The sequence below is a fragment of the Vicugna pacos genome, chromosome 5, assembly GCF_048564905.1.
Source record: "Vicugna pacos chromosome 5, VicPac4, whole genome shotgun sequence".
Taxonomy (NCBI): domain Eukaryota; kingdom Metazoa; phylum Chordata; class Mammalia; order Artiodactyla; family Camelidae; genus Vicugna; species Vicugna pacos.
In genome coordinates this window covers 77,248,042-77,260,554 of record NC_132991.1, presented here as the reverse complement: position 1 = coordinate 77,260,554, position 12,513 = coordinate 77,248,042, and the positions used below count along the sequence as shown (strand labels likewise).

The following is a 12,513-nucleotide window of genomic DNA, read 5'->3' as shown; positions in this document are numbered from 1 at the left end:
TGGAAATACTCTATCTTTAAAGGATAAAAGAAAATCTTTAAAGGATAAAACGATAATGATCATTTTATAGTTTAAAATATCACTCAAGAGGAAATACTGAAGAGGAAGGAGAGGGAAATTCCAATGTGAGATGTGGGAAATTCTTGATTAAACTCATGTTAGAAGGGGGATAAGTATTAATCAAAAATATATACTAATTTAAAACCAGGTTAAAATACTTCCTTTACTTCTGCTGCCCACTGATACATGTGAATTTCAGAAAACTGGGCTTGTGGAGGGAAGTAGAGACTGAAGGAACGTACCTTGAGTTAGCCCGTGGTCCTACCTCAGACAGACACCTTTACCCAGAGAGCTTACTGTCAGGAGCTTGCAAAGGAGGAAAGGAATTGGCCTTGGGGCAACTGCAGAATATGTCCCATAGGAACAATCTAGAATCCAGTCAGGCACATGGTAGGTGGGTATAAAGGGTGAGCTGGAGAGAAAGGAATCTCTCTAAGGGAGAAGGCAGGTTATATTAAAAACTTTATTTTTTCTTTCAAATCATTTCCATCAAACATTAGTTCCTTGTTTGGCCTGCTTGGGGGATAGGAGATGGTGGAAGAAGTTAGAGAGGAAGGAACCCTCTAAGGGGACTATCATCTCTGACTCTGTGGTCAGGACTCACCTTGGACACCAGCCTCAGGACTTACTGTGTCTGGTCATGGGAGATGCCTCGGTATCGTGACTTCCTCCCCTGGCTCTGCAGCTGCTCTAGGGCCTGGCGACATGGAGAGGTCCCCAGGGCCTGGGCAGTGGGGATCCCACACTACTACTAAGGGCAGGAGCTGGGCAATGGCACCACTAAGCATCCAGTCCAAGCAAGGCAAGGATCAAAACAAACCTGCAGTTCGTATACATGCATTACCATCCAGTTAAAAACCTCCCCTCCTGCATCATCAGAGAAAAGTGAGCGGATGGAACTTCCCATCCCAAACTCCTTTCTGCACGCTCAAGTTGGATTCATGGGACCAGAGACTCTCAGAGCTTGTAGGAACCATAGCCCACCCAGCCCAGCCTCTTCTAGAGATGAAGCACATACCACCCAGGGCTTAAGTCACTCACCCAAAGTCAGGGCTATTATTCTCCTCCCAGGCCTCAATTCATGAGATTTTTACCCATGCATCTGCTTTCAGTGTGGTTTGCCTGAGATACCACCAGGAATGACTCTGGATTTGTCCCCCTAACAGGAGAGGTATCCTTGGAAGTGGTACCAGCAGCTGTGACCCCTGAAGTTGGGACAGTGTTGACATGGCAACCAAGAGGTTACCTAATTGGCCCCAGGACACTATGTGAATTGCTACTGTTAATGCCCCATCATTACTTCCATCGTGTATCTGGTGTGATGACTCTGACCTGCTACAACTCAGGACATCAGCTTATTTGGCTTTTTTCATCAGGCCTTGCTGCTGGCTTTTGAGTATTGTAGGTGTGATTCTGTTATTATTTACCTATTGTGAAATCTTAACACTCAAACCTTCTAGAGCCAAAATCGTAAGTGACAGAGGAGAAACAAAATCAGAAATGAAACAAATGAGTCTTTTGTTAATATTATATTAACACTGGTTTCTTTAAGTGTTTTATCTCACAAGTTTATCTGAAGTTTTGGTGTTCAGCATCTCAGTCACTACACTCTCCTTTGGTGGTGTCATGCCAGTGAGAGGGAAGCTTCAGACTTAAACCATTTCCTGGAAACCGGTATATACAAAGCTGAAGAAATAAGATGTGATTGTTGGCCAAGAACAGTCTTTAAGCTTTTTCATTTGCTTCCTTCTTTCGATTGTCAAGAGTTTTATCCTTTCATTCAGCAGAATAGGGAGATTTCATCTAAAATTGAAAATGAAAATGACCTTTGAGCAAACTATTTTTTGCAGGTGTCACCATTTCTTGAGTAAACATCCTCTGGTCTACTAAATACACATTTCATAATCTTTCTACCGGTTAACTACTAAGTACAGTTCTCTCAAAACTAACTGAGGTTGATCGGTCTAAAATAAAAGGCACCTATTAAATAGATGAAAACTATTTTAAGAAGGCCTTTTCATCCCACAGAAATATAATGATAAAATAGGTGTAAAATGTAGCAGAAGTTCTCTTATAACAAAATGATTTAAGGACAGCTAACATTGAAATAAGTGGTTCCATCCCTGGAAATCTTCAAAAGAAGGACTAAAAACCACTTAATTCATAGCCAGACACAAATGTCTTGGGGCTCAGGGTCCCTCCAAGATTCTGTTATTCTGATGTATGGTTGGTCCACATGTAATTGGGGTTTTGAACTGCTTGACAGTATTGGGGACTAAAATAAATAGAATGCATCCTACAGCACATCATCACATCTAAGATTATGACTCAGTTCTCAGCACAGTATTACTATGCTGCTAATTGGTTGTTGTCCATATACTGCTTGAAGAATTTCCCAGGACAGGACTAACAAGGCAAGTAACAATCAAGAAAAATTGGAATTTATGGTACTTGAACTGCTAAAATAAATATGAAGCTAGATTTGTAAATATTGACCGATAAATGTCATTCGCTCAAGTGGGGAGAGTAGTGGGGATGGGTGGGGCTGATGGTGGAAGTAGGGACAAAGTGTACTTGAGTGGGAGTGGGGCACAGGAGTATTTTGCCCTTTGGTGACTTTTGATGGAAAAACGGAGCAGTTCAAGTCAGCGTAGGTGTCTGCTTTCAGTGCCCATAATGTCAGCAACACGCAGGGCCACGCAGATACCCCTTGTGCTGTGCTCATGGATTTGTTCCAACCAGTGTGTTTTCTCACTGCCCAGGCAGCTCTTCACCGCCTTTGACTCATTAGAAATGCAATGGAAAGAAAGGGAACGTACGGCAGTTTCAATGGTTGTGGGACTCAGGTTTTCTCTCAGCACTGCATAGACACTTGGTGACATGGGAAGAAGGTCTGATGGAGAGTGTGGCTCAGTTGAATCACTTCGGCTTAAAGAGATAACAGGGTAGATATTGAAAAGGATTAGAAATAATAAGCTTGTGGTGACTTACTGTGTTAGGAAATGTTGGGACTCAAGCAGGCTACTCCAAAATGTGCCTCAATACCATATTGATTATTTTGAATCAAATTAAGTTACTTAAGAAAGAATGGATGCAGGAGGGACACTTTGACCCTCCTCTCTGCCCCCCTGAAAGCAAGAAATCCATCTCTCCTGGGAAAGGTACCCTCCCTGCATCTGGAGGTGGAAGGACACTCTCATCGCCAGAGACAGGGGACTCATTTGGGGCTGAGAAGCCTGTGTAAGTGACCTTTGTTACTTCTTTAATTCACTACCCCAAGCCCAAACTCTGTTTAGATTGTTCACTAAAGCACCCAAAGCCCAAGGTTCTTTCTTCTGTCAATGCCTCACAAATTTACTGGGTTTTTTTTCACCTAAAAAGTATAAAAGCTGCCTGCTTTGGCCACTTCTTCGGTCCCATTTCCATGAGACTTCTGTGCGCACAAACTGAAATTTGTTTCTTTTATTCTGTCAGTTCATCCTGTGTCAATGTTATTATTAGTCCAGCCACAAGAACTTGAGGGGGTAGAGGGGGAAATTTCCCGCTTCACAACAGAACTCAGTTCTAGGACTTCATCTGTCTGTGACACTAAGATGTCTAATTCATCATTTGAAGTCAGATCATCCAGCCTGCTATGGAATATATGGCATACAAAAGGGCAACTTTATAACTCTTATGTGATAGACTGTGGGGCGTCCTGAAGACTAGCTTTATGTGTTCAAGGAAATGGGACATTGAGCATAAAATGCTTTATTCTCAGTTATATGTACCCTGATCTACCCTTAAACTTCCAGCTTTTTTTTTTTTTTTGGATAAGTTCAATAATCATTATTTTACATGTGGCTAAGATTACTTACATTGTTGAGATGGGGATAAAAACAGAAGGAACATAACCTTTGTCTCCCCTTTCTGTTGGTCTTGAAACTGGAAAAGAAAGGCACAATATTGGGGAAAAATGTTATTATTATTATTATTATTATTATTATTATTATTATTATTATTATTGATAAAACTAGAAAAAAGTCTAGAAAAATATAAGTAATGCTAAAAAGAAGAGAGGGAGTACAATTGTTAAGTGATTCACAAAATTTTTTAGTTGAATTGATGACACAGTATTTCAGATGAGCCTAAAATGTGCAAGAAGAGAAAAACAAATCTCTTGGCAGGCCTACTCTGACATTACATGTTAATGCTCTAAAATATGTGAGAAAAATTGGGAATCAACTACACTACTTGTCTTCTATGTTGCATTTAAGTTTAATTATAAGGACCAGTCTATTCATGGGTTGGAGATTTGTAATAACTCAATCCTTTTCATTAAAACTGACACTGATCATAATCTTTTAATTACACAAATTTCTGAAACGCAGACATTGCAGTGTTGCTAAAAGTTCCACTGCACTGTAGTGACAGTAATGTGCAAACCTTAGAACCATCCCGAAATTTCTCTGGCGTACTGCGTTGAACTTGTGCTTGATCCAATTATAATTTGGACCAATTGTAATTTTTCAACTGTTACCTGTTGCACTGGCATTTGTTATTTCATTTGATCAGATTGTAGAGACACTTAAAAGCCACAGGTTTTTGTTGTGGTCATGGTTGTTGTTGTTTTCTTTTGTTTGTTTCAGAGGGGGATGTAGTGGGGTGGCAGCAAGCCACCACCTGTGAGTGACAATGGCGGGGTGTCCCACAAGATGGTGCTCATATATTTAATTGCTACAGGTGAACATTGTATTGGGTTGTATAATATTTTCATTTAAAGAAACAGAATAGTGAACTTATATTACAATTGTACAGCTAATTTCATGAGTGTTCTTTTCATGTTATTCAACAAGTATTTACCAAATGCCTGTTTTGGCCAGGTATTATTTCAGGCCCTTAGGATACAACCAGGAAAGGCAAGCATGTCAAGACTTGTTCTCGATGGGCTAGGAGGTGGGGGGTAGAGCACAGACCCCCTTGCCCCCTCCGTGGCAAGTGAACAGTGCTCTGAGTTCTGAGTCTACTACAGTAGGCAAAAAATAGAAAGCTTATAAGACCTGAGCTTCTTTTGCAAAAATAGCCTTGCCTAACTTTTAACAGCTTTCTAATCATTACCTCCTCTTTCTTTTCTTCTCCCCCCGGCAGAACGTGCAGTCAGAACCATCCCTACTTTAGGAGGGAGAAAAACGAAACTCTGAGGGTGCTGAGTCTCCCGTGGCCATGGCGACATCCAGCCACAGCTACTCATGACTGACTGCTCTGCTAGCTGGGCTGCCCCCGGTTCCTTTTCAGGAACTGCTGACACATCACCTCATTTCTAAGGCTTTGACCTCCTCCACATACCCCTTAGATCTTTTAGTGATTAAAGTCAACATTAAAAAAAGAGAAACTTCATTTACTTTCCTCCAGTCTGAGGTCATTTTCCAAAATCTTAAGGAAAAAAAAAAAGCGAATGGAAATAACCTAACCTTCGCATGGCTGGGAGCTGTAGTGTTTACCGAAGGCTTTGTCTTTGGGAATGTCAGGATAGAGGTACTTCAGAGGGTTTTCAGAAATGTTTTCAGCCATAATGACCTTATAGTCTCGAAGGATGTCAGCGAAGGGCAGAGCAGACAACCGGCCTTTGTTGTAGGGTTCTACAGAGTGAAATCTCACTTCTCCTGGAAAAACCCAAAGGGAGGCAATATTCAGGTTCCCGCAGGCACTCCCTGTGGCCATTCTTCCTGCCCACATTATCCTCATGTCACTGGTTATAAAACAATGCCAGCCCTTCTCTGCAGCGTGGACAGTACAGATGGCCACATGATAGAGGACACCCACGTAGGCTGTGAGAAATTCAGAGGCTACCCTCTTCTGGGACAACTGTGACAACTAATATTCAAACCCGCTGCACACATGCAAAACAGAGCAACACGCCACACGCTTCTGAGAAGGGAAATACGAATAACCCAAACTCAATACTAGTTTCACATAAAATAGTGACCATGTACCATTTTCAGAATGGTCCACCCAGGTGAAAGTTATTCCTCCAAGATGACTTTCACTGAATCGTAACAAAAAGGTTCCAGGCATTTTATCCTTTAGCAAGAGTCGTTCCTTCTCTTTGCTGACAAAGCCCATGACATACCTAAAAATAGAACAAGGCATAGTTTTATCTGATCAAAGACTAAAATTTATTGCACTTGCCTTTAATCCATTCACAAAGAACAGACCTAAATTTGTTTTGAGTATAATCAAAAGTCAATGGCGGGGGAGGGTAAAGCTCAGTGGTAGAGCACATGCTTAAAACGCATGAGGTCCTGGGTTCAATCCCCAGTACCTCCATTAAAAAATAAATAAATAAACCTAATCACCTCCCCACCACCAAAAAAAAAAAAAAAAAAAAAGTCAACAGTGCCTGAATTATTCTTATACAGATTAAATATCAATACTCTATGAAGAATGTAAGAAACTGCAACTATTTTCCATGCTGTGACACTAAATTTGCTTAAAAAGAAAAGAGGAAGAGAAAAGGGGGAAAAAAAACAACAGCATAAAAATAAGAACCTAATGATCGTATGGAACAAATAGTCTATAACTCACCCATCAATCCAAAGGGGAAGAATGTGTTTCTTAATTAGATCTAATATTGCTTCAAGCCACGTCCAGAAGGTAAATGATTTACCAGGTAGGTGTTCCTATTGGAATGAACAAACATGTTAGGATAATGATTATTTTAATAGTAATGTTCATATAATAATTCAAGTTCCTTTAAAAAATAAGACATTTCCTTTAAATGAGATAACACTTTAGAATCTTTTTAAAAAAATTATCTTATCTTGGAAACCCTCAAAACCCAGGCTATGATGTTGGGGCTTAAAAAGGAGCACTGGAAAAAAAAAAGGTTAATTGACGCGACCCTCCCGCTGTGTGTACCTTGCAGAACTTGGCCCAGGTGAGATGACCATCACTGTAGCTAGACTGGACTAAAATGAAAGAGAAGAATGAGATTTTTATTAAACAATTTCATTAAACAATAGAACAAATTAGACTCTTCAATTTGGAATTCAATTTAGAAATTTAGATCCCTCCCACCCTGCCCCTTTCAAGCATTTCCTAAGCTGTGGGTTTACACTGTTCTTCATGCTAAAAACAGTAAAAATACAAGAGATCATGAAACTTATTATCTAGGAAAGAATTCTTTTCAATGGAGGAGCTAAAGATAGCCTTAAGAAATGGATGGGTGTCTAGAACCAGGCCTTCGTGAATAGATAGGATATAAATTGTCAGAGGAGCAGGAAGAGGCCACTCCAGTAGCAAGAATAATGTAGGATGGGGCACAGTGGACATGAGCACGGCTTATATAGGAGACAGTAAGAGCAGCCTAATGTTGGTAAATAAACATTATAAAGTAAGTTTGTAGAAGCCAGATTGCCAGGAGCCTTGAATTTTATCACAAAGTGAATGAACTAGATGAGATCCATTTGGCAATAAGGAACCACTGACTGTTCTGATCCAGGGCAATGAAAGAAGAGTTCCTGTCTAAAATTTAAGGACAGTATAAGAATAATTTGATGAAGATCTGAAAGGCTAGGGCTGCATCTGTACTACATATTTAGAACCTTTATTCACTCATTAATATTTATTGAATGCCTACTGTTGTGCTTTATGATTTAAATAAGGATAAAAAGGGGTATTTACATTAAGTGATTTTTGTAATCTCCCCCAAAGCCTTGATTTATTTAGACACCTATTGATCAGAAAGTTGGTACAAGAGGCAACCCAGCATCACTTGTAAGTCAAACTAAACCAAGTCACAGACGATTTCACTGCTGCCGCTCAAATGCCTCTTTGGCCCTACCTTACCTAGAAATGTATACAGATCCAATTTTAACTCTCTTTTTGGTGCTAAATGTGTTTACCCTAGACTTGTTAAAATACACATACCTTTTAAAAATCTTTTAGTAAAAGCTTACAATGTAGTCACTACATGGAGTACACATGTTTCGACTTTGCAAACTTAGGAAGCATCAATCAAAACTGAAATTCTCTTGCTATGAAGAATTAAGTATTAGCTGGGTGGTTTTAAATTTCTGTTAAATTTCCTGGCCCTGGGATCAGCTATTTTCCGGATGGCTAATGACCATTGTGCTGTTAATATGAAAGATCAAGGCACCATTATGACTTCACATTACATTCAGTGGAAATGGCATAAGAACACCTTGGAGGCTGGAGTGTGGAATAGAAAGGAAGGGGCTTCAGGACTGGACAGGCCTGGCCTGCATCTTGGCCCTGCTTGTACTAGCCCTGCAGCCGTGGCAAGTCCCTTAACCTCTGAATTTAAGAAGACTCATTTATAAAACAGATAGAATAATGATTTATCCTTATTATTCTGCCTTAAAGTACTTTTGTGAGAAAGATAATATAGCATTTAGCCCTGTGCATAGCAATATAACAGGAACACAATAAATTATGACAATCATTATTATTATTAATTGCAGTAACATCACCCTCGGTCTTTAAAACACTTGAGTACTGAAAGTGGGACAAGCCCTTCACATCTACCAGTTCTCACCTGTAAGCTTCTCGGCCAGCATGTTGAGTTGATCAGAGTTAAGACCACGGCCGACATATGATGAAAACTGCCAGCTCATCACTTCTAGGAGTTGACTCAAAGTGGCAGATGGAGGGTTATTAAAGAAAACCAAGTTCTGAAAGAGTTGTAGTGATGATTGTATTTGTTAATCACACTGAACACACTGTAGTTCAATATACAGGATTCCTGACTGAAACTCTTTAGGCCAACTTAAGTTAACAATACAGAATATTGTCTCATCTCTGTTGTGCTTTGTAATTAAGACCGATTTTGTCTTTTCCTAAAGAGCTCTTTGTTCTTTGAGTCTAATGTAACATATGGCCCTGTCTTATCCTTGAATGACTCATTGGGCAGCTCTTTAACTTTCCCTGGACTATGTGCTATCAGTCAACTCATACAAGTACTTAACACTGTCCAACAGTTAGACAGATACCCCCTTCTGAGATAATATTAATCTTAAACAAAACCTATATATGTTATTCAATTGGTTTATCATGGGTTGGTACAAATTATACCTTGAACAGACAAAGCATCCCAAAGCACAAAAACAGTTAAGTCCCAGGTTAAGGAAGGAAGGGGAACCTACAATATGAATTCATAATTAAACTGAAAATCTGGTTTTACTGATAGTACAGGAATCTTTTCTTATTTTGCTCTAAATAAGAGTTTCTTCTGTACGATCAACTGCAAATAAGATGGTTTGTACCAGAAACTGGGTCAACAGTGGTGAAACAGAAGACTTTGCCTCAGATTACTGGGAAGCGTAAAGTGTGAAAACCAAGAAAGATATCTTAAGAAGGGAAGGGGGAAGACTTGAAAAAGGGAGAAGAATTGAAAATTGGGGAGAAAGTCTCTGGTGAACATGAACTAAGCTGGGCAGCAAGAAAAGGAATCAATTCAAGAAATTTCCAAAGATGAGAATAAAAGAGGACACAGCATCCAGCAAGGAAAGGGAGATAAGAAGGGGGAGGAACAGACAAAAAGAATCTCTAGAAAGATAGTATTCCTTGAACCTGAGGACTGCATCTGCATAAAAGACCTCAAAACATAGAATAAAGGTCTAGGAGCTTAGGTTTGGAAGCAGAATAGAATTAAGAAGAGAAGCCAGAGTTAGTTGTTATTCTGAACCCTGTAAGTAGGCTGTGCATTTATGTGTTAGGAGCTGTCTATGAAATACATCTCCAGGTTCCTCAACCAAGGCTAGAGCAGAATCTGAGATGGTTGGTGTGACAACTTTGATAGCTTTCTTGTAGAAGAAGGCTGCTGAAGAAAGCTAAGGGCAGCAGCACTGCACTCTGAGGCTGGAGGACAGAGAAGCATTCCATCTTCCCTCCTACATCCTGGAGTTGGATGAAAAGCTCCAAACGTGTGTAGCTCCTGATGGGGAATGACATTAAATCTCAGAAATGTGGGCTATTCTTGGTTTTAAAGACCATGTAACCTTTCTAGTGAGTTCTGTTCTCACTGCAGGCTGAGAGGAGGCAAGGCACAGGCAGTCTTTCTGTCTGCAGTTAATCTGCCTCAGATGCCAGGGCACCAGAGGATGAGAAGGAATAGGGCCGAGTCACCTTCCATGTTGTTTCCTTGTTAGGCACACTCAGTAAAAGGGAAAGAACGCTTGGAGCTGACTCATTGTGACTGTTACTATTGCTAGGACCTAAGACAAAAGAATTCTTCTCTTTGGAGGGAAAAATTGCTCTGAAATCAAGAACTGTTATTGTTTACAGCTGACCTATTTTCTCTAGACCTTGGTGGTTTCCAGGAAAATACACTGGGGTTTTGCAAGAGGGAACAGGGGAAATGCTACTTATCTTTTGTGCCCCGCCTTTCCTTGGTGGTCTTTTAAGAAGAGCTTCTATTCTTGGCTTGCTTTGAAACTGGAGGCCAATTTTTGATCTGTATCTTAAATAACCACCAGATGGCACTAAAACCCAATTTTAGGCCAGAGTGTATTACATAAAAACAGCTTGAATGGATTAAATCTATAATCAACTCAAAAATTTGTACAGAGTGTCATTAGGCAAGAAGGATGAATATTCTAGTCACTTATTTGGAAACCAATTCTCCACCTGTGTGGAAGAGCCTGTGTGGAGAAGGTGTGGCCAGAATAGGTGAGGAGGTAAACACCGCAGTCAGACATCAAATTCTGGAGCCGAGTCTCCCCAGAGCCCAGCTAACAGAGCCACAGGATGACCCTGGAACTCTCTGTGATGCACATAGGTGGGAGCTGACCAGACCCTCAGAAGTAACAAGTACTTATCTGTCACTATTGCTAGCCTCTCAGAGTCCAAGTACATCAGAACACATCACTTTAAATATGACATGAGGGAGGACTCATACAACTGAATATACTAGAGTTCTGGAATAAAAAACCCCACAAAGACAGGTATATATCTATGTATCTTCTGATGCAGATTGGTTTTGTTGACAATAAAACAAATCAATTGGAATTAAAGAAGGAGAAACAGGAACAGAGACTACCTGGGAATCGTTGGTTGACACATTGTACCAAATAATGGATGCCCAAGCGTTAGGTAACTGACTGACATTGGAAATCATCACCACAGGTAACGAGCTGGTCTGTTTAAAAAAAAAAAAGCATAATTATTACAGGTAGTCACACAGTACATGACTTCACACTTGATCCTCTCCCCTAAAGGCCATCTCAAGCCAACCTCACTCCTCCAATCCTGGTGTCTACACTGCCCTGTTCACTAAAATGACTTGTGAAGGCACTGGAACCTTCGGAGAATATATGAATCAAGGTACAGGGATGAAGGAAGTTATAAAAACAAGAATCCTTTCAGACTGCGCGGTGAGTTAGCTTCCCCAATGTCTTCCCTGACTCTGTAGCTGTTTATACTTTCTTATATCACATACTGCCTAGAATGCAACTAATTAAAGCTGGTATTGACTTAGCAACTTTTCTCTTAATAAGTTACATTAAAGAATCTAATTTTAAGTTTATCTCTGGAATGGATTAATATATTCAAATTATGATCTAACATCTAATTAATGACAGTTCCAGACATGGGAGTATTAACTGTAGAAGACGGAGAGCGATTTTGGAATACAAAGCACAATGGGAGACAGGGCTGCCCCATCTGTTGTTGGAGCTCTCAACTTTGTACTGTTGGGGCTGAAGTTTTCCACCTTATGGAATAGACAGGCTTCACTAGTTTAATGAAGACTAGTCTGGGAAACTTAACACCTTATAGTAATACTTTCCCATTAACAGAGGTTAGATTGCTTACAGACAGTGAAATGCCCAGTTGAGGAACTTAATAGCTCATGGAAGCAGACATTTAGGGAAAATAGACAAGGAAGGAATCTATAGAAAATTTTATGAACATGTTTACATTCGTTAAGATAAAAGGCAGAACTCTAAAATGATGTATCCCACAAATAGGACCATATTCAGGTGGGTGAAACCGTGTTTGTTCATTCATGCACTCATTCATTCATTTAATCAACAAACATAGAGTGTCTACTGTGTACCGGATATTGGGCTAGGCCCTGGTAATGGAGGGGTAAACAAGGTGTGATGTCCTGCCTTCAAGGAACTCATGGTCAGTCATGTTCCACTTAATCCCCAGTTTCTTTATACCTTCTTTGAGTTCAATGGTGACTATTATAAAGGGATTAAAACAAGGTACCGGTGATGTTCCTATCATTGGTCGTTGCTCATTACACTAGAAAAGACTTTCTTCTGAGGGATTTTTTTATGTACAAGTTAAATTTTTGAAAATATATCATATGTGACATGGTTCAAATATACTCATTTCCCTCTAGGCTTTCCAACAAATACCCATGGCTCAGGGAATCCCAGAAAACAAACAAACATACATACAGTCTGGGCAACAAATTATTCAATATGTATTGCATTCATAATGACT

At 39.9% G+C, this 12,513-nt stretch overlaps 1 protein-coding gene and 1 non-coding gene across 2 annotated transcripts in view; one reads left to right on the top strand and one right to left on the bottom strand.

Annotated features, from left to right (window-relative positions):
- Positions 1-1,574: 1,574 nt before the first annotated feature.
- Positions 1,575-12,513, bottom strand: part of STAT4 (signal transducer and activator of transcription 4) — an 83,088-nt gene continuing 72,149 nt past the window's right edge. Inside the window, exons 17-25 of the mRNA XM_072961593.1 lie at positions 11,099-11,197; positions 8,597-8,732; positions 6,958-7,007; positions 6,625-6,719; positions 6,033-6,169; positions 5,511-5,702; positions 3,918-3,984; positions 2,880-2,988; positions 1,575-1,863 (exon numbers count right to left, since the gene is read on the bottom strand). Of these exons, the coding sequence (XP_072817694.1) occupies positions 1,837-1,863; positions 2,880-2,988; positions 3,918-3,984; positions 5,511-5,702; positions 6,033-6,169; positions 6,625-6,719; positions 6,958-7,007; positions 8,597-8,732; positions 11,099-11,197 (912 nt within the window). The 3' untranslated portion in view covers positions 1,575-1,836. The remainder of the gene's footprint in view (positions 1,864-2,879; positions 2,989-3,917; positions 3,985-5,510; positions 5,703-6,032; positions 6,170-6,624; positions 6,720-6,957; positions 7,008-8,596; positions 8,733-11,098; positions 11,198-12,513) is intronic.
- On the top strand, positions 6,294-6,366 carry TRNAF-AAA (transfer RNA phenylalanine (anticodon AAA)). The gene has a single exon. It is a non-coding gene; the product is annotated as a tRNA-Phe (tRNA).